A 25151-nucleotide genomic window follows, 5' to 3' on the forward strand; every position below is an offset into this window, starting at 1 on the left:
AGCAACAATAATTCTTGTCTCGAGATTATCACAGCGTTTATTCATTTAAAGTAAGATTAGGTCATAAAAAACATTATAGTTAAAATGTTTTGCCTGTTTATATTCTATGTCCTTCCTTGTATTTAAATTACACTGTTTCTTCTGCAAATTATAGTTATTCGATTTATCAGCATTAAGATCATATTCATTTTTGTATTTCTACCACACAGTGACGTCATCACAATCCTGTACAACGGAAATTACTCGAAACTTTGATTTTACGAAATTGTTGAAGTCCAACGACAATTAGAATTTAAGAATACGATTTGTAGATGTTAATTCATTACATTAACCGTGCGTTAATTTTGTCTGAACCCGTGAGGTTGTATCGCACCAAATCAAGTAAAAATCTAACGATACAAGATTGAATACTTACCGATGCTCGATGGTGAGGGCGAAATATATTCTCCAATGTCACTGCTATTCCTTTTGAAAGTTGTACCTATTCTGTGCTTACTGTAATAATACTCTCTGTACAAGATATTTTAACGAACCAATAAAATAAATTAAATTATAGTAATGTCTTTTATTCAAGTGGACTATATTTATACTTTCGATTTCATGACCTTTTTTTACTGTTCTAGTCACTTGAGGTGGGTTCAAACTGTTCTAGCATACCTAAGTTGTAAGTACTCATATTTAGTTATTTTTATTTTGGTTAAGACCTATTACTTGATTGCCTATTATACATATAATTCTATTTCTGTGGAATGATAATTTAAATGTATGCATGCATGCATGAATTTTATGATTTCGAATTGCGTGTGACATCAATAGAAAAAAAAATAGCACCACTTCATCTCTTCCCTATGATTGTCGTAGATGGCGACTAAGGCTTATAAACTTGGGATTCTTCTTTTAGGCGATGGGCTAGCAACCTGTCACTATTTTAATCTCAATTCTATTATTAAACCAAACAGCTGAACCTATCAGTTTTCAACGTTTTCAAAACCGTTGGATCTGTATACCCCGCAAGGGATATAGACATGTTTATAAGTATGTATGTACATTAATTTTTATTACCTGAATAAAACTTCAACACATGTCTTTAAAATATAATCTTTATAAAACAAAAACTACATTATTTACACTTAATTAAATAAAAATTACAAACGTATCTACTTCTAAAATCACTTCTTCCGCCTCACCAACAGATCCTGAATTTGCATATTGGACAGCCCCTTAGTTTCTGGTACCATGAAATAACTGAATGTTGCATTGAGAATGCCGACTGCGGCAAACATGTAGAATGTACCGTGCATGCCAAAGAATTTGACAAAGTAGGGGAACACGCCGATAATGACGAAGTTGATGAACCAAACCCATTCAATGATTATCATGGACGCGATGTTTTGGACCTGAAATAGAATTTTTCGAATTCAGAATTACTTCAAATTTCAATTATTATTTTTTTACAAATTATGATCATCGTTATCAAACTTGGGGTTAGATTGTGACCTGGAGTGGATATTTTGGGTATTTAGACGACAGTTTTGATCATGGTTTCACTGGATGTATGATGTATGTACCAGATGTATGAATATGCAGGTTCTTACAACGTTATAAAACTTATGTTTGTAATTCAAAAACTTGTCATTAGCTTCGGTAGAATATAAACATGTGCACCTTGAAATGGATATGATTTTTGGGCCATACCACTCGACAACGGATGTTCTTACTAATAATAGGAATACATACATGTAATCACGTCTATATCCCTTGCGGGGTAGACAGTGCTAACAGTCTTGAAAAGACTGATGACGGCCACGTACAGCTGTTTGGCTTAATGATAGAATTAAGATCCAAATAGTGACAGGTAGCTAGCCCATCGCCTTAAAAAAGAATCCCGAGTTTATAAAGAGATGGAGTGGTCCTATTCTTTTTTGTATTGGTGCCGGGAACCACATAGGAATATAGAATACCTTTCATTGCAAATAAAATTATAACAATAAATTTATCCTAAGCTTATGACAAGATTATGTACAAAAGGCGGCCTTATCGCATTATGCAATATCTTCCAGGCAACCACAAGAACATTTCGTGAGAGATACTTTGTTGCGACATGATATTGTACCACTGCATATTATGAATTACAAGCATAAGTATGCCTTACCAATAAGGCATACCTAATGTTAGCATACCTATGTGTTATTTCTCTCTATCTAGTGAGAGAGATTATAAGACATATATCTAATCAAGGTCCATGAGTCGATTCCCTGAACGGGTGGAAGTTGACTGCATGCAACATCTCCATGTTACCTTAATTTTTAGCCCGCACAGTACCTAATAGATATATGTAAAAATAACTTACCTCAGGACAGAAGATCTCAGTCAACAAAATATAGGGTACAGTAGCCGCTCCGAACATAAAACAAAAGCAGTATGTCATAATAATGAGCACTGTGACCCATTCTGGGGCAAATTTCAACTGCATCTGTAGACCGAGAACCACCAGCCAGATTGCTACCAGCACTGATGATACTATCACCAAAACCTGTAATAGACAAGGAAATATTTAACAAATCTTTAATAATTTCTAAATCAGTGTATATAAAGACAAGAACAATTATACTTTTCTTAAAAATTATATAAGTATATTTTTTGTAAGCGTTACCAACAAACTTATTTGTTTTGGTCAAATACTTCTACATACATACAAACATATGGTCACGTCTATATCCCTAGCGGGGTAGACAGAGCCAACAGTCTTGGAAAGACTGAATCAAATACTTCTACAACTTAGATATATTGTTTAAAGAAGGACTATGCTAATTGTAAAATAAGTAAAAAAACAGATTTTCTAAATCAAAAACACGAGGCGAAACTAATGCTTGTAACCATTAGATGTTTAGAAGCAGATTTAACGGGTGTTAATGCCAACTCAGAATTTGACATTTAAAAATTATTTTTCCACATAATGCACTTACTTTACGTCCAGCTAAATCAGCAATACCAGCAGTAAGGCTACATCCACTAATGAATACTAAGGCAAAAATAACGGAAAAAAGGTCCGCATTCGCTGGATCTGCTTCTTTGAAAACGTTCTTGGCATAAACTTGAACTGGAACTATTCCCATGAACACCTGAGAGTCAAAAAAGATAGTTACTAAAACAAATAAAAACGTTGATTTGTTTAACGATCATAACAATAAAACTGATACCGCAGAGTCTTCTATTAAAGTACCAATCTCAGAGTATCTGCTTAATCGTTTTAATATAACGATTTAAATGTAAAAAAAGTCAGTTTTACTATCAAGTCTTTTTATATTTTCTTAAAAGGCTTAAGTAAAATGTGAATCATCTTACGTAAAGGGGCTAATGTTTTGTTTACATCCAGGACATGACAAAAGAAGTCCATAATTTAATAATTGTAATGATTCAATATTTATTATTGTACCTGCATCGTGATAATAACTCCCAAAACTGTGAACGCTCGACGGGATGCCGGTTCAGTAACTGAAATAATTATATTATAATCAAGAAAGTATACATAAAGCCCCATTTCATTCCTAATTATAAAAATACCATATTATTTTCGTGTGGCCGGCATTTATTTAAAAACATAAGTGCAACAAGAGTGGAGACTCCGCATAATTTGAAAACATTGGGGCTAATGAGATGGGTGGACGATTATACATATGCATTGCACGCAAAAGGCAAAAGTACTTCATCTTGTTCAACAAGAAGAAGAGACCTTGATAGTCCTTGTTGATATTTTGTTAGTGAACATTAAGTAAAAAATACAAGAGACTCATTTTCAAGAATGGACTATGGCTGAAGATGATGATATTTCGACGATGAAAGATTATACAATTTGTTTCTGTCAGTAACTTCTTAGTTTCTTGCCCATATATTTTCTTTTGTATTTAAAATGAAGACTGTCAAGATTATATTTTGTTATATAAGAATTATTTGCCAAATACTTTACTACCGTTGTATTATTGGCGTGAATAAATAAGTAATACAATGTATACTTACACAACAGCTTGATCGGTGACATTTTAGGCAGTTCTTCATCAACTGTGCCATTTTCTAAATTCAGCTTCTCATTCTCACCTTCATCTGTTTTTGTTTGAGAATCTAAAAATAAAGGTTTTAAATAGGTACCTTTGTTGAAATTTGATAATATTTCAAAAACAGGCACATTATAGTTAGTATCTAGACTAGATATAAATATCGACACTCGACAATACCCTTTCTGGACTCTAACAAAATTACAAAGACCTTACCAATAAAGTCACAAAGTTAGATCTCAAAATGTTTGTATGCTAGCTGGAACACAAACATATTGAGAGATCATAGCTATGATTACATGTTTTGTTATAAATTGAACTGATACCTTCATTGATACTAATAAGTTGAGTTGGAGGCGAAAGCTGTGCTTTCAATGTGGCTAGTTCCTCAGTGACTATCATAGACGATGCTGATACACCTCTGTATGCAGCTAAAGACTTTCGGGCGTCCTGAAATATAGAAAAAAATAATTAATAATTAAATGTTATAAAAAATCCATCGAAGGAAACGCATACCAATTAAAATAATGTCTACTAAAATTATTTAAGTCTAAATCAACGCCTCACCAATATTAAAATGGTATTGCTCTAAGAGAACCATTTTTTATGAAATTGATCCAAGTGTGCTTAGATGACCTTGTGACTACCTGTCTTCGCCAATTATTTATTTTTTAACATATTTTTTATAAACGCAACACTACATATACGCACTCTTTCACGCACGCACTCAATCCTATTCCTGTCCCACTCTCACACATTTCCCAAATTTCGAAAAAGAATTTTAAAAAAAAGCGCGCCAAATTCGTCTCCGCGCGCATCTGCACCGCTCTCTGCATCGATTGTGAATATTCGCAAAATTCATCAAAGACGCTAAAACTTTATTAACTACGCACCCCGGGGTTAATTTGTGAAGTGCAGTGATTTGTGTTTCACAAAAACTACCCTTTGGATCGTGGAAGATACCGGCGCTGGACAAGAGCTCGAGTTACGGATCAAAGGTACTCCTTGTCCATTTCCTTCCGCGAGACCAAGTGTTCCTCACGAGCCGTATCCCTATCTGCTATCCTCACATTACTCTTCTTCAACGCAATACTTCTCACACGCTATTAATATCGTATATTTTACTTAATTCCAACGCACCACGCAACGCATCTCATTACTACATACTTAACTACCTACATTACGCTACACTTTCATTCGCTTAAACACTCATAAACTCATATGTTTCTCTTAAATATAATAATTTATTATCTTATAGATTCACAATAGAATATATATTACGCATAACAAATATTCGTTCAATTGTATTTTTCGAGATAATTTGATATTTTTTGTTACGAATTTGCGTCAAATTATTTATCGACATCGCCGCCATATTTATTTTCACCGATTTATTTTATAAATTTATTTTCTAGTTTCATTAAAGTAATTTTTTACATATTTTCAATTTAAAATGTCGAAACAAAAGTCTGAATGTGCATATTCTCCCGAAATTGTTCGATTAACAGCAAAAAAGGAACATCTTTTTGCTATTATTCAAGACGCATATACACTTAGTAAAGATATTTCCGATGAAACAAACAAAGAGCAGTTCTTGATAATGATACAGTCGCTTGAAAAAACTAGGACTGATTTTATGCAAACGCTCGATGATTTAGCCATAGCTCAAATCTCTTTTGATCCAAAATCAAAACCGGATTACTCCAGTATGAAATCTTTTGACCAACTTTATTGTCATATTAAAGCTTGCGAAAATAAATACAACTGTAAGATTTCCAGGTGCGATCAAAAGTTTGAATTGTTGAATAAGAAATTACCCCCGCTTAATTTGATATCATTTGATGGTACCCCCACAAAATGGTCACTCTTTTATGAAAACTTTAAGAGTTTAATTCACGAAAATCCCCGCTTGACGGATGCGGAGAAGGTTCAGTATCTGGTAGGCAAACTAACAGGTAAAGCCCTAACAGTATGTTCCGGTATACCTCCCACGTCAGACAATTATTTGATTATTTGGAACGCGCTTTTGGAGAAATACCAAGATATCAGAGTCCAAGCGTCATTTTATATTGACCAAATGATTAATTTTAAGACTGGCCAATCGCTTGATACATTCTTGGAGCAATTTTGCTCGGCCGAATCTGCGTTACGCAGATTAAAAATCGATAACTTGTCCGATTATATTTTTACGCATATAGCACTCAATAAACTTGACAAAGAGACAGTAAGATTATTTGAGCAAATGCATTCATGTGTTGAGATACCTACTTTTTCTCAAATAACGCAATTTGTCAATCATCAAAACAAGATACAAACGCTTCGTTCGTCTGCCTATACTATGAACAAAACGCTACCCTCGAACGCTAATAAAAATACTAACAAAAATAAAGCAACGCATAATTATTTCGCTAACACCGATCAGATAAATACCAAAACAGACATACGTAATTCTAATTCTAAAAACTCACTATCTTACAATTGTTTGATATGCAATTCTCAACCTTCACACGCATTGTATAAGTGTCAACATTTCTTGAATCAGACTCCAGTTTCCAGAAATAATTTAGTCACTAAGTACAATTTTTGTATTAATTGCCTCGGATTTCATAATATTGCAGTCTGTCGTTCTCAACGTAACTGTAATATTTGTCAGCAAAGACATCATTCTTTGTTGCACATGCATGATACTCAAAGTGCTATCACACCGTCTAGTCACAAGGCGAAGTCAGTGAGCTATCCGTCTCACTCGCACGCACCGTATTCAGCCCCTGTTGCCGATACGCTCACACAGTCGAATTCTATGCAGCAAGTACACGCAGACTCGAATACGCGCGCAAATTTAAATAATGTTGCGCTGTCGGTTGTTACTTCGTCTCGTTGTAATGAGCTAGGTAATACCGTTGTTTTACCTACTGCTTCCGTTTATGTTTTTAATAAGAATAAGCGACATAATTTACGTCTATTTTTAGATTGTGGATCTATGAGCCACTTCATCACAAAATCTTGCTGTGATCGATTAAATTTAAAAATAACTCCCGCTTCCTCCTCGATTAAAGGTATCGGTCAGACCGAAAGTGTATCATACGGAGTCACTACTCTGAAATTCCATTCCCGTTTCGATCCTATGTGTTCGTATGATATAGTTGCGCGTGTTATTGACTCGATCACCGACCACCTACCCAACTATGAGTTAGATATTTCTAAATTAACTCACTTTAGTGACTTACCAATGGCTGACTATAATTACCACACGCCCGGCGAGGTGGATTGTTTAATTGGTAACGAGCTCTTCCCGTTTCTGTTAGGAAGTGACAAAGTGACTTCACCGCATTCTTCCGTAGTTGCGTTAGAAACTACTCTTGGATATGTAGCCATGGGTAAGGCTGCTGTTACGCGCATCAAGCCCTGTCGCAATGCTAATAATAAAACTTTCTTTTGTTTTACTGAACAAACCTCAACGCTAGAATCAATTACTCAACGCTTTTGGGAACTTGACAATGTCCCTCATAAAATTCATATGAGCCCTGACGATCAGGCCTGTGAAGAAATCTTCAAGTCAACTTATTCTCGAGATAGTACCGGTCGTTATACTGTGCATCTCCCGTTTAAACATAATCCTTCAGAATTAGGAAATTCTCATTTTATCGCTAGACGCCGTTTACTGAATTTAGAGAAAAAACTTGATAGTAATCCTGATTTACGTACAAATTACAACGACACTTTGCAAAGTTATATTGATAAAGGTTACTTATCTAAGGTTGAAAATGCATCGTCGGATGATAGCTCTTATTATATTCCGCACAGAGCTGTTTATCGCCCCGACAAACTCACTTCGAAAACTCGTATCGTTATTGACGCCAGTAGTAAAACTACTAGTGGAAAGTCCCTTAATGACCTTCTTTATACAGGTCCGAATTTACAGACAAGTATATTTGACCTTTTATTAAATTTACGCATGTTCTCTGTGGCCCTATCTGCAGACATTGAAAAGATGTATTTTCAATTGAAACTTACTCCCACTCATCACGTTTTTCAACGTATTTTATATCGATTCGATTCTAGATCTGATATCGATACGTTCGAGTTCAATCGTGTATCTTTCGGTATATCAAGTTCCCCTTACCTTGCCATGAGAGTCATTCGCCAGCTAGCTGCCGATAGCCGCGATCAATTTCCTCTCGCCGCTACAGAAGCTGAAACTCACATGTACATGGATGATTTCATCACATCTATGGATGGCGTAGACGTCGCTCTAAAGGCCAAGTCCGAGTTGATCCAAATGTTTGCCTCTGGTGGTTTTAATCTCACGAAGTGGATTTCTAATAGTCCCGACCTCTTGGACAAGTCGTCCGCAATGCAAAGTGAAGACGTCATACAATTTGATACTAACGCTTCAACTCCACATAAGATAGTAGGAATGCAGTGGTTACCTACTACTGATCATTTTCAATTCTCAACAAACGCTGATATGCAAGAGTGCACCAAGCGCTTTATTCTCTCGATTACTGCGCGCTTGTTCGACCCATTAGGACTACTAGGCCCGGTGGTCACATACATGAAACTGCTCGTTCAAGAATGCTGGATGGCTGGCCTTGATTGGGACGATCCAGTGCCTCCCGCGATCTTAAATAAATGGACACAGTTTCATAATGAACTTGCTTGTCTAGAACAAATAAAAATTCCGCGACATGTCGGATTACGTTCTCCGCATGTCATTCTTCTAGGTTTCGCAGACGCAAGTGAAAGGTGCTATGGCGCTAATGTGTATATTCGCGTTAGTCAAGACTCATACTCACCCGGCTCTGTCCACTTGCTCGCTTCTAAGTCTCGCGTAGCTTCACTATCTAAAATGCCACTCGCACGACTAGAGCTGTGCGCCGCTCTTCTTCTCGCTAACCTTCTAGACGCCGTTAGACATACTCTTTCCCAGAGATGTCATATCAACGAAATATACTCGTTTTCAGATTCATCTGTGGCGCTTACGTGGATTCATTCTCCGCCGTATAAATTCCATACATTTGTGGCTAATAGAATTACTGAGATTAACTCAAAACTTCCCGCTAAGCATTGGTTTCATGTAAAAGGCATTGAAAATCCCGCAGATATTATATCTCGACCTGTAACGCCTAAAGCTCTAGTCAACAATCAATTTTGGTTTAATGGTCCCAATTGGCTAAGCCTTAGTTGTTCTGATTGGCCATTGAAACCTTTTACGATTAATCCTAATGGTTGTTTAGGAAATTTAGAGACTAAAACAATAAGTTTAGTCGTTCAAAGTCCTGAAGATATTCAGACTTCTCATCCAATTGAAATTATGGCTGAAAGAATTTCAAACTGGTTGAAATTATTACGCTCGGTTGTTTATATGTTACGTTTTATACAAAAATTAAAATCTCAACAACCTATTTCTGTACAAGATTTAGAATTTTCTGAACTTTATATAATCCGCTTTGTTCAAAATAAGCATTTCTCTAAAGAAATTACCGCTTTGCGAAATGGGAAATTATCTGATAGTTCTCTACTCAAGTTAAACCCTTTTATCGACAAGGAAGGCCTTCTAAGAGTCGGTGGGAGATTATCTAACTCTGAACTCGATTTCGGTCAAAAGCATCCCATTTTATTACCTTCTAAAAATTTAATAACTCAATTGATTATTGATTATTATCACGTTACTAACCTTCATACAGGACCTTCACTATTACTCGCTCTTATAAGACAAAAGTTTTGGATACTATCCGCTAGAAACTTAATTCGTCAACGCGTACATAAATGCAATATTTGTTTCAAACTTAAACCGAAATTCACTTACCCTCGCATGGGAGATTTACCTACCTTTCGCATTTCAAAAGTTAAGTGTTTCGTTAACACTGCTGTAGATTATTTAGGCCCCTTTTTTATTACACATATTCGACGCCGTGGAATCAAAAGCCACAAGGCATATGTTTGTCTATTTGTGTGTCTCGCCACCAAGGCGTTACATTTAGAATTAGTTTCTGATCTCAGTTCAGAATTGTTTGTCGACGCTTTCAAACGCTTTATAAGTAGAAGAGGTCCGGTTTCTATGATCTATAGCGATGGCGGAACCAACTTTATCGGCGCTAAACGAAAACTTAGTGAAATTTATGATTTATTACAGTCCACAGCTCACCAAAATTATATCAGTAATTATTTATTGACAAATAAAATTCAATTTAAACATAGCCCGCCGTACGGTCCTCATTTTAACGGTCTAAGTGAGGCTAATGTTAAGAGTGTTAAAACTCATATACTCAAAACTGTAGGCTCTCAGATCTTAACTTACGAGGAGTTCACAACTGTCTTAGTTCAAATAGAGGGTTTGCTGAACAGTAGACCCCTTTGTGTGCTAGGTACTGAACCTGAAGCAACTGCTCTCACTCCAAATCATTTTTTAAATGTTACTCCTATAAAATTTCTTCCCGCTGAAAATTACCTTGAATCGCCTGATAATCGCTTATCACGTTATCAATTGTTATGTAAACTCACGCATGATTTCTGGCGTCGTTGGAGCCAGGAATATCTCACTTCCCTTCAACAAAGAGAAAAATGGACTAAGTCCTCAGAAAATATAAAACTGGGTACTGTAGTCATACTCAAAGACAATAATACGCATCCTCATTGTTGGCCCCTGGGAGTCATTACAGACGTTTACCCGGGTAAAGACAATATAGTTCGAACCGTCAAGGTTCGCACTTCTTCTGGGAGTTATATACGTCCAGTAATCCGGGTTTGCCCATTGCCTACTCAATAAATGTTATTACCTAGATTTATATATTTTAGGTTGTAAGTTTTAATTTTTTTGTTATTAGTTACGTATCTACTCAAAACTTGCAATTGTATTTATTCCTAGTTCCTGTATGTTGTTTCATGTAATATAGAGGAAACCTCTAGGCCGGCAGACTTGTCTTCGCCAATTATTTATTTTTTAACATATTTTTTATAAACGCAACACTACATATACGCACTCTTTCACGCACGCACTCAATCCTATTCCTGTCCCACTCTCACACATTTCCCAAATTTCGAAAAAGAATTTTAAAAAAAAGCGCGCCAAATTCGTCTCCGCGCGCATCTGCACCGCTCTCTGCATCGATTGTGAATATTCGCAAAATTCATCAAAGACGCTAAAACTTTATTAACTACGCACCCCGGGGTTAATTTGTGAAGTGCAGTGATTTGTGTTTCCCAAAAACTACCCTTTGGATCGTGGAAGATACCGGCGCTGGACAAGAGCTCGAGTTACGGATCAAAGGTACTCCTTGTCCATTTCCTTCCGCGAGACCACTACCAAAAAGTTATATTATACTCGTATATTATTTAGATCACAATTTTAATATATACATAAATATTGCTTTTCTAAACATGACTAAAGTTTAGACTAGGTCACTCCCAAGTTATACAACTGCAAAAGTAAACTTTAAAGACTAACCAAAAAGATATGTTAACTCCAATGGATATAGAAACCAAATTTAGAAAAAAATATAAGAGTTTTATATAATTAATTTCAATTTCCCCACCTCATCTCTCTTCTGCCTCACGAGGTACGTAGGACTCTCTTTGACCAAAAACAAAAGCAGACACACTGAGACGCTCATCAGGATGTTGAGCCAGATGATGATGTGGTACGAACAGAACCAGCCAAGTATATAAGAGCAGAGGAGTCCTAAGCCGTAGGCTACCATTGGAACTGTAAATAGACAATAAAAACCTGAGTTTTTTACAGATAGGTTTTGTTAGTGTAACGAACAAATAAAATCCTGGGCAAATAAAAATGATTTTTTTCTTAAAAAGCTTAATCGTTTTTTATTTCTAATAAATATTAAGTAAATGTCCAGTCAAAATAAGTAAGTTTTTTAAGACAGTGATTGTTAATACAAATTTTGTTATTTGATATTAGATCTAATAAAAAAATTATACGAATTCAGAACTATAACGTACATGAAGCCAAAGCTCCTCTGATAGATGTTTCTGCAACTTCTGATATAAATATTGGTGCGTATGCCAAGAATGCACCACCTCCGACACCAGAAATAAATCTTGCAGCTAAGATAAGCATCGAAGATGAGGATACCTCTATGATCGCCCATGATAGCTGAAACAATATATAAAATATCATATAATTATTCTAAATTACATTTTTGACATAGAGCGACTTAGTGATAGGTAGGCGAAGGCTTTACTAATTATTCTTTATACAACATTTAAGTATTAACTTTTTTGCAAGATCTGAGCTCCGACCTGACAGCTGAAAATACGGGAACCAAAATTATCACGAGTGACAAAAGAACATGTTTCGATGAAAATTGGTAACCAGCCAGTAATAGCAAAATTTTGTACGAGTGGCTAGTAGCTTTGAAATCTGTATCATGATCAGAAACCTACCACATAAGGTAAACATATAGCAAGCCCTCCGATTTTTCGTCCAATCTTATCTATAATGAGGCCGCATACTCCAGTTCCAATCATTGCTCCTAAAGAGGGTAAGCTGCCCAATAATGACACTTCTGAATCACTCATCGCTGTTGATAATAGTGTAGTATTCTCTGCTGTGAATAATGAAGTAGTATATGACGGCCACACGTTAAGTGATCCCATCACGAAGGATCCTAACGCAACTGAAACAGAAGAGGAGTATTTATGCAGTTTACCAAATGTAAAAAACGCTTAAAATTCTTCTTCCTCCTGGCGTCCCAGAAGATCGGGGACTTACAGTTGCAAGCTGGTAAAGGACTACGAGAAGCCTTCATGTTATAAACAAACCCCGCTGAACTACCTGTAATATTAGTCAATACCATCCATGGTTCAAATTGTACTAAACTAACTAATACAAATAACTGTTATCAAATAGGGTGTATTATTGCTTTAAGATTGAGTATTTATGTTATTTGTTTTAGCCCTTGTGTCTACTGATTTTTGTTTAAACCAATTAGTTAATACATATCCGCCTTATTCCCCGAGGGATAGGCAAAGATTTTATATCCTTCCACTTGCTACGATCCCTACATAGTTTTTGCTTCGTCTAAATTCTGTCTTGCTTATCTATACTAATATTATAAAGCTGACGAGTTTGTTTGTTTGTTTGAACGCGCTAATCCCAGGACCAACTGATTCGAAATGAAAAATTCTTTTATTGTTGAATAGACCATTTATCGAGGAAGGCTTTAGGCTGTATAACATCACGCTGCAACTATTAGGAGCGAAGAAATAATGGAAAATGTGAAAAATAAACGGGGAATATTATTCATCCTTGAGGGTTTCAATGGTGCTCAAAAAAACTATTCCACGCGGACGAAGTCGCGGGCACAGCTAGTTTTCTATATTTCCTGGGTCTTATGATAGTTGACGTGTATGTCAAATACGTAAACTATTACATTATTCAATTGTTTACCAGGTAAATATGTTACAGATAAGAAATTCCGCGAGTCTGTGACCTTAATAATATCTATTAATATTCTTAAATACACTTGCTACTTGCTTGCATCAGCAACATCAAATATACACCCACTTTATCAAACCAACTATTTTATTTGCTCTCACAATTTGATTTCCGTGTGTTTAATTTATTAATTACTTTGTACGAAAAGTTTTATACAATTCGACATGTAATTAGCATTTTTCTTCACTTTAAAACATAAACTTAAACATATGGTCACGTCTATATTCCTTGCGGGGTAGGCAGAGCCAACAGTCTTGAAAAGACTGAATGCCCACGTTCAGCTATTTAGCTTAATGATAGAATTGAGATTCAAATAGTGACAGGTTGCTAACACATCGCCTAAAAAAGAATCCCAAGTTTGTAAGCCTATCCCTAAGTCGCCTTTTACGACATTCATGGGAAAGAGATGGAGTGGTCCTATTCTTTTTTATATTGGTGCCGGGAACCACACACACCTTCTTGGCTTTATAAACTTGGAATTCATCTTTGAGGCGATGGGATATCATAGCAGCCAGTCATAAGCTTTGAATCTGAATTCCATTATTGAACATTCTCCATTAAATCTTCTCGAAAATATTTAGGTACTCTGTCTATTTCGATTTCATACATACATACCATCACGCCTGTTTCCCATTGGGGTAGGTAGAGACTATGTATTTCCACTCGCTACGATCCTTACAGACCCCTCCCGCTTCCTCCACACTCATTACTCTTTTCATGCACATTGACGATTACGGTTACTCCTAACATCTCCCTTTTTTGATACATTCGAAATTTGGTCCTTGATAGGTCGAATTTATAAACGTTATAGAAATATAGTTTTCGGTTAAGTCTGATTCAAACCACTACTGGCCAACTACAAATCAGGGATCTATTCAAAATTGCTGTTCCATGCTGACATACTCGTACATACATATGGTCACGTCTATATCCCTTGCGGGGTAGACAGAGCCAACAGTCTTGAAAAGACTGAATGGCCACGTTCAGCTATTTGGCTTAATGATAGAATTGAGATTCAAACAGTGACAGGTTGCTGGCCCATGGCCTAAAAAAGAATCCCAAGTTTGTAAGCCTATCCCTGAGTCGCTTTTTACGACATTCATGGGAAAGAGATGGAGTGGTCCTATTTTTTTTTGTATTGGTGCCGGGAACCACACGGCACACCATGCTGACCCATAGCAAAAATTAAGAACTTTTTAAGGAGGTAACTTCTTCCTCCTGGCTTCAGTTTTGGTTGCATCCTCACCACTCTGTAGAGGAGCCCGGGGTATGCCTTTGACCATGGATCCTAGATTGAGTGAGTCAGGTTTTTATACGAAGCGACTCTCGGCGGACCACCGTAACCAAACCAACATGGAATCCTGACAAAAGCTGCAATATTCTCTTGTAACATTTTACAACATCCATGGAAATTTTACCTGCAAATGCTGTATAAACCTGGTACAACTTTCCTGACGCCATTTTTAAATTTCTCTATCACTTATCACATTAATGTCTGTTTTTTTGTAAATTTGAACAATTACTAGATGCATATCTTGATGTCGAGATGTTATATTAATTATATAAGGTAATTTAAATAAAGATTACAATTCAAATATACTGATAAGAGATTTCGTATGTTTGCCATTATTTGCCAAATGCTATTTGCAATTTGCTCTTGTAAGTAGTGATGTGACGTTCCCAGGAACATTCTTACTTTCCCGAAATAAGAGGGAATGTTCCCATTCCGATTGGGTATGACAGGGAAAATTGTAATTTTCTCTTTAAAAAAATAGTTTTAATGTCTTCCAATACACTAATCGGATATAAATACATAACGTAGACTAAAAAAATATTAAAATTGTAGGTACTCATAGTTCTTTAATATTTCAAACATTCCCATTTGTACTGTGAATATTCCGTGGGAATTTCCACAAATTTCCGGGGTACGTTCCCATATTTTGGGGAACATTCCTTTGTTACTAGGTACCTGATTAGATTTATAATATAATAGTAATAATACTAGCTTCCCAGGCGCGGTTTCACCCATGTGCCGTCTTTCTTATTGGATCTTATCTATTGTTCTCTTTTTAGAATTAACACAATGTGAATGTGCTGGTCAACAAGCCTCTGAGAAATGTAAGATGAAGTGAAATATTCCGCTTTAATAATAAAAACAATATTTAAAAAGATTCCATTCTCGTTGGCCGTTTCCGGGAACGCTCCCACAAAATTGGTAATATTCCCGGGAACGATCCCCGGAACGGGAATTGGAAACATTTCCTGGGAACGGGAATTTGGGAACGGCACGTCACTACTTGTAAGTATATTTTCCATACTTTTTGCTTTTACATCATTTCATTCCTAAACGTGTAAATTAATTGTTATCATTTGTTTGTTTAATCAATTAACACCATGTGTACAAAGTTTAATTTTAATCGATAATTTTAATGTTAAGTGCCGAGAGGTATCAGGCACTTTAGAATTGAACCACTCCATATCTTTCCCATGGATGTCGTAAAGGGCGAGTGAGGGATAGGCTTATAAACTTAGGATTCCTCGTAAAGACAAGAAAAGACAGAGGCTAGCAATCTGTCACTATATAAATCTCAATTCCATCACTAAACCATAAAACTAAACGTCGCCTTTCAGTCATTTCAAGACTGATGGCTCTGTCTATCCAGCCATTTAAAGCCAGGAGGAAAATGGCACGTGATGGTTTTCTTGTGTGAGAATGCTGCTAAGGGTTTTGGACCTCGTCAGCGGACTTCGTCTCTGCCTGCTGCGGCAGACAGTTTGCTGGCGTGGCCGCTAATTTGGCCTTCCTGTCCTGGGGTCAACGGGCGCTTGCAGTGGTGCTCGATGTGATGATGGTCTCTCTGGAGAAAGAAAACTGGCTGAACTGAGATTTAAATAGCGACAGGTAAGTCAGTGGCCTAAAACAAGAATCTATGAGGCTCTTCATTGCTTTATCATTAGACCAGACCCAATAGTTGACTAGTATATGATGCTTCTAGCATTAAGTCCGCCAATTATGCTATACATTTGCATTTTGTACAATAAAGTTTAAGTACTGTGCCGTGTGGTTCCCGGCACCATTACAAAAAAGATTAGTACCACTCCATATCTTTCCCATGGATGTCGTAAAAGGCGACTAACTTGGGATCCTTTTTTGGGAATCCTTTTTTAATTCTATCATTAAGCCAAATAGCTGAACGTGGCCATGCAGTCTTTTCAGGTCTGTTGACTCTCTCTACCCCGCAAGGGATATAGACGTGACCATATGTATTTTAGGCGATGGGCTAGCAACCTGTTACTATTTCAATCTCAATTCTATAATAAAACCAAATAGCTGAACGTGGCCTATCAGTCTTTTCAAGACTGGGATTGGCTCTGTCTACCCCACAAGGGATATAGACGTGATCGTATGTAAGTTTAAATAAATAAATAATCAGTAGAAAGAGGATTAGGTGGCGCAGACTATGTAAGTAGGTACTTTCTTTATTATGAGCCCAGAATTGTAACTTGATAGAACATCAAAAACTGATGAAACTTTATGCTGTAGTGGAAGAAGACTAAAATTATCCGCTGCGATATAAAAAATAACATTTGATTTTTGATACAGAACAAAATAAATATAAATTGACTGTAATTATACCTATACAGCAACAACACAAACAAACTTTAATTCCTTAATTAAACAAAATCGTATATCCGTTTCTTAAGGCACAGCTGTGATCGAATGTGTACGAATTCTTTTTTCATAATACTTACATATGGTCACGTCCATATCCTTGCGGGGTAGACAGAGCCAACAGTCTTTAAAAAGACTGATATGCCACGTTCAGCTATTTGACTTAATGATATAGAAATGAGATTCAAATAGTGACAGGTTGCTAGCCTGTCGCCTAAAGCCTACCTCGATAAATGATCTATTTGACAGAAAAAGAATTTTCAATTCGAACCAGTAGTTCCTGAGATAAGCGCGTTCAAACAAACAAACAAACTCTTCAGCCTTATAATATTAGTATAGATATACTAAAATACATACAGAAGCATTAATAAAGAATTTAGTTACTTGAACTTTTTCTTCACTATGTTATCCCTCACAGTAAGAACAAAGACTAGCAATAATACTAATAGTTATTATTAACAATTCATTTATTTACACACTTACACAAATAAACAAAAATGAAAATTTAGTCAACCTAAAATTATATAAAAAATTATATCAAGATTTCCCACCGGTACCCTTTCTATTCTTAACGAACAAAAGCTGAATCTCATCAGCTGATAATCCTTTAGTCTCTGGCAAGAAGAAGTGGCAGTAGAGAGCTCCAACAAAACAAATGACGGAGAATCCGAAGAAGGCCGAGTGAAGGCCGAAGTTCTCCACGATTGGGAAGAATATGACAAGAGCTGCGAAATTGACGGACCACATACAAATCATGATGAAAGTGTTGCAGAGGCTGCGGACCTGGAAAATGAAATACATACATAAAAAATACCGTGTGGTTCCCGGCACCAATACAAAAAAGAATAGGACCACTCCATCTCTTTCCCATGGATGTCGTAAAAGGCGACTAAGGGATAGGTTTACAAACTTGGGATTCTTTTTTTGGGCGATGGGCTAGTAACCTGTCACTATTTGAATCTCAATTCTATCATTACCTAAGCCAAATAGCTGAACGTGGCCATTCAGTCTTTTCAAGACTGTTGGCTCTGTCTACCCCGCAAGGGACATAGACGTGACCGTATGTATGTATGTACATAAAAAATCACGCCTCTTTCCTGGGGAGATTTGGAAAGGCTACATTTTTGTTGTTGTGTACAATAATTGCGATCTTCATATTTCTATCTTCATTCGCATTTATAAAGAAATGAATGACACTTAAAAAGTGACAAACAAAGTTACTTTTTAACTTGGACTGTCGCAAGGTTATACTTTGGGACCACAGAAATCGCAATAGTCATATGAAACTATAGTGTTTCCTTTACTGTTAACAGTCTTATGATTCATATCATTCCTAAATGCCTATAAACTCTATTGTTGAACTCTTGAGTTTCCCAACACTTGTAAATTTGTATTCCAAATAAAATACGTAAAAAAAATCTGCCTATCAGTCCATTACTTTTTGGTAGCTACACTACTAGATCGATATGATGAAATTTTGTGTGAATACCATCCAACCTTTTTTCTAGAACTCTGGAAGACATTCAATATAAATTAGTACACTCAAAATAGGTCAAATCTTTCTATTTCCCATGGATGTCGTAAAAGGCGACTAAGGGAATAGGCTTATCAATTTTGGATTCTTTTCTTAAGCGATGGGCTAGCAACCTGACACTATTTGAATCTCAGTTCAAAGTAGACAAAGCCAACAGTCTTTTCAAGACTGTTGGCTCTGTCTACCCCGCAAGGGATATAGACATGACTAAACGTACGTATGTATGAATGTAGTTCTCACCTCTGGCAAAAACACTTCACCCCCTAGTACGAATATGACGGCATTAGCGCCAACAATATATATAAATGCGAATGCATACATAATGACAGCTGTAAAGATTCCTGGGGCCCAATTGAACAACATTTGTGTTCCAAGTAGGAATGTACAAACTCCTGATCCAACTGACGAGGTTATCATGAGGAACTGGAAAATAAAAAAGCGAAAAAGCGTATTTTATCACGCGATATAAACGGCGTCGCGCATGCTTTGCGTCGGAGTAAAAATTTTATTAAATATCTATACTGATTTTCATACCTTCCTCCCCAGTCTGTCTATCAGGAGCGAGCAAATAATGCTAGCTGCCACATTGACAATCGCCATGAATATAATACAATTATAAGTATTTATGTCAGGCACGGCCATCTTAAACAGTGGTTCAGCGTAAACTTGTAGCGTAACAGCTCCCATGAATGTCTTGATTATCATGATGATTAAACATGTAGTGAGCGCACGCTTTGATGATTCGGATTTTACTGAAATGACATATAATATTACATGAGTTGTTAGGAAGGACAAAAATACTGCCAAAGGGTAATTAATCTCAATAGCCTGTAAGTCCTGTAACGGGTTACTCATTAGACAGATATAGTTTCATACAATTTTGCTAAATATTTTCAAAATAAATAAAATTATAAACTTTTATTTTGAAAACCCCAACGTTTCAAATCTCACATCAAATTTCTCTTATCCTCACTTCTGATTCTAACTTCAAAAACATGTATAGCGGTGACATCTTCATTATGACACAATAACTAGACATTAAGATGGCTGCTATCAATATTATAACTCATGGAATTTCTTATTCGCTCAACAACGATAAGAAAGGTGGCGCTATTAAAAATTGCGCTGCAAAGTCTTTAATTTCAAGGAGTATTGTTCAATGTAAGATTACAAACGATTGGAGACATTATAGTACACAATTTCTGGTAACAACAACGTCAGAACTATTTTCATCATCATACTAAGCCTGGTCCTATACTACTTCGTGGTCAAGTCCAACATAACTTATGCTACTTGCCTAGAACGTCAAATTCTTCAGATCAAGGAGGTTTTTGTTCTTTCTCTCTATTTCATCTTTGCGTGTGACCATTTAAACTCTTTGCCACTATGCTTAAGACCTTGGGCAGTCCAAATTCAAATTCAAAATTTTATGGGACATGTCATTCATCACTTAAAAATTGTCATAATCTTTTGGTTTCACAACATTGGTTGACGTCAAATAAATAACTTAAAAGTAAGTTTGCCGTGTGGTTTCCGGCACCATTCAAAAAGAAAAGAATAGGATCACTCCATCTCTTTCCCATGGATGTCGTAAAAGGCGACTAAGGGATACTTACAAACTAGGGATTCTTTAGGCAATGGGTTAGCAGCCTGCCACTATTTGAATCTCAATTCTATCATTAAGCCAAATAGCTGAACGTGGCCATTCAGTCTTTTCAAGACTGTTGACTCTGTCTGTTGACCCGCAAGGGATATAGAAGTGACCATATGTATGTAAGTTTACTGCCTCTTACAAAGCGTCAGTGCAGTTTTATAACTTTCTCTTTCCACTTTGTCCGGTCTACAGCGTTTTCGGTCAGTCATCAAAGAGGCTCAGTATTCTCCAGTTAACTGTTACTAAGTAAATCTTTATCTGAGTCGTATAATTTTAATAATTCAACACCTGTTGAAACAATATTTGATCATTTTATCTCGTTTACATTACGAGAAACACCTTTGATTACTGTAACGTTAATAGCACGTGAAAATCTCATATTTGTCAGACTTCAGACCTTTGCAAACATAACACTATCAGAATCGTCATACTTACGTAGAAACTGCCAAGCTGAATCAGACCTTGCTGCTTCACCTGTAAGTTTATTTTCAATCAATGCGTCTGTAGTCTGGGCGTCTGAAATTAATATATTCGACTTGATTGTTAACAGTCATAAATTAGTCAGAAATATTATGATTCTGAGATAGATTTATTTAGTTAAAGGTACAAATTTATACGTAAGGGAATAATTTTATTCCTTTTAAACGTAAGGGAAGAATTTTATTCCTTTATTACGATTGGGATATTTGCGATACTTCTTTTGGACGATGGGCTAGCAACCTGTCACTATTTGAATCTCAATTATATCATTAAGCCAAACAGCTGAACGTGGCCTGTCAGTCTTTTCAAAACTGTTGGCCCTGTCTACCCCGTTATATATAGCCGTGATTATATGAATGTATTTACGTATTATGGTAAAATAATACAAAATATTCAAACGCATGAATAAATTGAAGCGTTGCAGTAGTTCAACATGTTCTTTTAAAATCAAAATGAGCTAATTTTTTTAAAGGAAAAAAAGGAAATTAATAATAATAGAATTATTATTAACTATTCCTTTCGAAAATTTGAAAACATAAATAAAGCAACTGAACTTAGTGTCACTTTCCTTATCTTTGAGAGTCAGTGACCAAGACTGGCGAAAGATTGTGAAATATAAATGTCAAAATTTTAATTAAACATACAGAAACAAAAACCTTTGCTAAATATTAACATACATATATTTATAATAACATAATGATAAGATATTGGAAGCGATGACGAGTAAAAATTATTATTTGTGAGTATTAGCATAGTAAGAGATACCAAATCAGATGAACTTAATATAGAAATACAAGACCGAGTAGAATTTAAGTAGGAACCAATGTGCCGTGTGGTTCCAGGCACCAATTGAAATAGGATGGGACCACTCCATCTCGTTCCCATGGATGTCGTAAAAGGCGACTAAGGGATAGGCTTATACGAGTATACTTGGGATTCTTCTTTTAGGCGATGGGCTAGCAACCTGTCACTAATTTAAAATCAATTCTATCATTAAGCTAAACAGCTGAACGTGATCTATCATCTTTCTTTTCCAGACTGTTGGCTCTGTCTACCCCGCAAAGGATATAGACGTGATTATATGTATGTATGTATTTAGAACTTCGACTCCTTCCAAATATGCTTAAGATACAAACCATTTTCATTGGCAATTGTTTTTAACTGCAATTTTATTTTCTTCAACTCAACCTCGACCTCTCTTGATGTCACATTCACCCTTCTATAAAATGCTATTGACCTGGCAGCCTCCTGAAATGTGTTTGTTTTGAACTGTGTTTATCAATGAATACAACATTTGTTTTGATGTAAATGTGAAGTGATAACGACAGGTAAATGCTTATACGAACGTGAAAATATGCATACATACATACATACATATCATCACGTCTATATCCCTTACGGGGTAGACAGAGCCAACAGTCTTGAAAAGACTGAAAGGCCACGTTCAGCTATTTGGCTTAATGATAGAATTGAGTTTCAAATAGTGACAGGTTGCTAGCCTGTCGCCTAAAAAGAATCCCAAGTTTGTAAGCCTATCCCTTAGTCGCCTTTTACGACATCCATGGGAAAGAGATGGAGTGGTGCTATTCTTCTTTTTATAGGTGCCGGGAACCACACGGAAAATATGCATCATGTTAATAAATTTGTTCAGCTCTTGCTATCTACTGTGAAAAGTTCTGAAATCTTATGAGTTTTCTTAACTTTACTTGTCATTGCAGTATACACCTTTCATAGTCATCAAGAGGTGTGATAATCAATGATCAAAAATTATTATTAAATAGTAATTTTCGACAATTAAGACAAAATTTTTGGCTAGAGAAGTTCTACATATACTGAATACTCGTAAAAAGCGTAAACATTTGTTTAAATGCACTAGATAAAAAAATAATAAATTATTAAATGATCCGAAATTTTCAATTTGAAATTTTTTGAAATTTTTATTTTCTCTGTAGTTTAAGTTCTATTCTTATTTTTTCCTTGAAGTAAATAAATGAATAAATCAAACGTTTGATTACTGCTTACAACAAAATGTTTAAAATCATATTTATCCAATGAAACTGGTACATACATACATACATACATATGGTCACGTCTATATCCCTTGCGGGGTAAACAGAGCCAATAGTCTTAAAAAGACTGAATGGCCACGATCATCTTTTTATTTATTTATTTTATGAAACTGGTATTTGTAATATATATATAAAAGACGATTAAAAAAAAATCTCTTACCTCATCTCTTCCTCTCTGTACCAAAAACACCGGACTCTCTTTCAAAAACATCGACATCGCCAAATACAGAATAGACAGTCCCAAATGTAAATACACCACTTCGTAGAACGTAAGGAATCCTCCCCATGAATACGATAGGAGTAGCCCAAGGAAGTAACCAACAGATATTATCGATGTGAAGGCACCCCTGACAGCGTCTTGAGATATTTCAGCTATGTACACCGTTGTCAAAACTTGGCCTGCTGCTCCGAAGCCAGAAATTCCAACAGCACACAATATTAGAGGAACGTAGTTGGTTATTGATATAACTGACCAGGAAATCTGAAATCGAACCGATCAATATCATTAATAATATTAAATTTGAAATTTGAAAAACTTCCGCCTCAATTTTTTCTTATAACACATCTCTTTTTGCACCGGGGGTTAAACTAAGAACACTAATGAATGATTAAATCATCAATACACTTTGTAAATGCGCTTTCACTCGAGAACTTTAACAAAAAAAATGGGGATCGATCATGGATGTTGTACGACTAAGGCTAATAAGGCGAATAAGGGATAGGCTTACAAACTTGGGATTCTTTTTTTAGGCGACGGGCTAGCAACCTGTCACTATTTGAATCTCAATTCATCATAAAGCCAAATAGCTGAGCGTGGCCTAACACTCTTTTCAAGACTGTTGGCTCTGTCTACCCCACAATTAATATCGACGTGATCATATGTATATATATGCAGACTAAGAACTTACCACGAACGGCAAACCAAAAAGCATCGCAGTATACTTGCGTCCCAATTTGTTTAATAAATAACCGCATAGCGGGGTCGCTAAGAGCCCTCCAACATTGGTCAGACTGCCGAGAAGGGATATTTCCAAAGACGACATTGGCGCTGATAACACTGTGTCGGCGGATCGGAAATTTGATAGAGTATATGACGGCCATGCGTAAACGAAGCCAATCAACGCTGCTAAAAAGGAAACTGAAAAAAAAACAGCGCATCAAATTAATCCTGCACTCGATGAACCAAAACTCCGCCCTAGATACTAGTGACAGGAGAATAAGGAAACGATGGCAGATCAGAAGAATATAAAGAGAAGATCATAATGGCCGCGCGTTTATGAAACCAATCAATGCTGCTAAAAATTAAACTCCAATAATAGCTTTTAATGGACGTGTGGTTCCCGGCGCCAATAAAAAAAGGATAGGACCACTCCATCTCGTTCCCGTGGATGTTGTAAAAGGCGACTAAATTTTTCATAGTTAAATCCCTTGCGTGTTAGACAGAGCCATTAATAGAGCTTTTAACTTCTTCCAATAAAAAAACAATAATACTTTCAATATAGGACAACGTGCTCAAACATTTATAATTATTTTGTATGAATTTATAAATAACTTTAAAAAATGTAGTTTATAAATAAAATTGACAAATATATAAATAAAATTGACGAAAAAAAAATAGTTATAAATATATTTAATTGTTTATTATTATGGATATAATTATTATTATTATAATTATTATAATTATATTATTATTATTATAAAATATTAATTTAAAAATAACTTACTTTTTAGAGTCGCAAGACCTTGCACCAAAAACGCTGTAGTTTTTACACTGTCAACGACCATTTTTTTCGTTTTGATATATTTTATATATTGATATTAATTATAAAATAATACTTATAATTTAACATTAGGTTTACACTTTCTCTAATGAACGAATCTGAGGAACTATAGAAAGCGAGTTGCCGTAGTTATTTATAGCTAATTTATTTTAACAATTGATAGGATTGCGGAGTAGGGTAACATACACCGTTATCATCCGAGTCCTTCATTAAAAAATATATATTTTTTTGTTCTACAAGACAGATTCTTTTTTAGAAGTAATTACGAAAAGATTATTCAGAATACACATTTTCGTGTTAAAATTATTTCTTTAATATAGTATTTAGGTATATAAAATTCTCAATAAAAATGTGCCGTGTGATTTCCAAAAGAAAAATGAATAGGACCACTTTATTTCATTCCCGTAGATGTCGGAAAAAGTGACTAAGGGATAGGCTTATAAACTTGGGATTC

General features: G+C 35.7%; 2 protein-coding genes across 3 annotated transcripts; both read right to left on the reverse strand.

The window, feature by feature from the left end:
* Positions 1-1080: 1080 nt before the first annotated feature.
* LOC106137968 (facilitated trehalose transporter Tret1) lies at positions 1081-15060 on the reverse strand. Its single transcript, XM_013338931.2, has 10 exons — positions 14925-15060; positions 12453-12685; positions 12009-12162; positions 11588-11757; positions 4379-4502; positions 4018-4119; positions 3437-3495; positions 2967-3122; positions 2351-2533; positions 1081-1397 (listed from the first exon to the last, which is right to left on the reverse strand). The coding sequence occupies exons 1-10, from the start codon at positions 14965-14967 to the stop codon at positions 1170-1172; spliced, it is 1452 nt and encodes a 483-aa protein (XP_013194385.2). The 5' UTR covers positions 14968-15060; the 3' UTR covers positions 1081-1169.
* A 2599-nt stretch (positions 15061-17659) lies between these two features.
* Positions 17660-24798, reverse strand: LOC106137964 (facilitated trehalose transporter Tret1). 2 transcript variants are annotated; one of them, XM_060951130.1, is made up of 8 exons: positions 24641-24798; positions 23825-24054; positions 23077-23397; positions 21984-22095; positions 20803-20841; positions 19248-19465; positions 18954-19136; positions 17660-17962 (listed from the first exon to the last, which is right to left on the reverse strand). In XM_060951130.1, exons 1-8 carry the CDS (start codon positions 24699-24701, stop codon positions 17717-17719), a joined length of 1410 nt encoding a protein of 469 aa, XP_060807113.1. In that variant the 5' UTR covers positions 24702-24798; the 3' UTR covers positions 17660-17716. The 2 variants fall into 2 exon arrangements, with proteins under 2 accessions (XP_060807113.1, XP_013194382.2); XM_013338928.2 differs by having other exon boundaries at positions 20803-20883.
* Between the last annotated feature and the right edge of the window lie 353 nt (positions 24799-25151).

This window comes from Amyelois transitella, chromosome 24, assembly GCF_032362555.1.
Source record: "Amyelois transitella isolate CPQ chromosome 24, ilAmyTran1.1, whole genome shotgun sequence".
NCBI lineage: Eukaryota > Metazoa > Arthropoda > Insecta > Lepidoptera > Pyralidae > Amyelois > Amyelois transitella.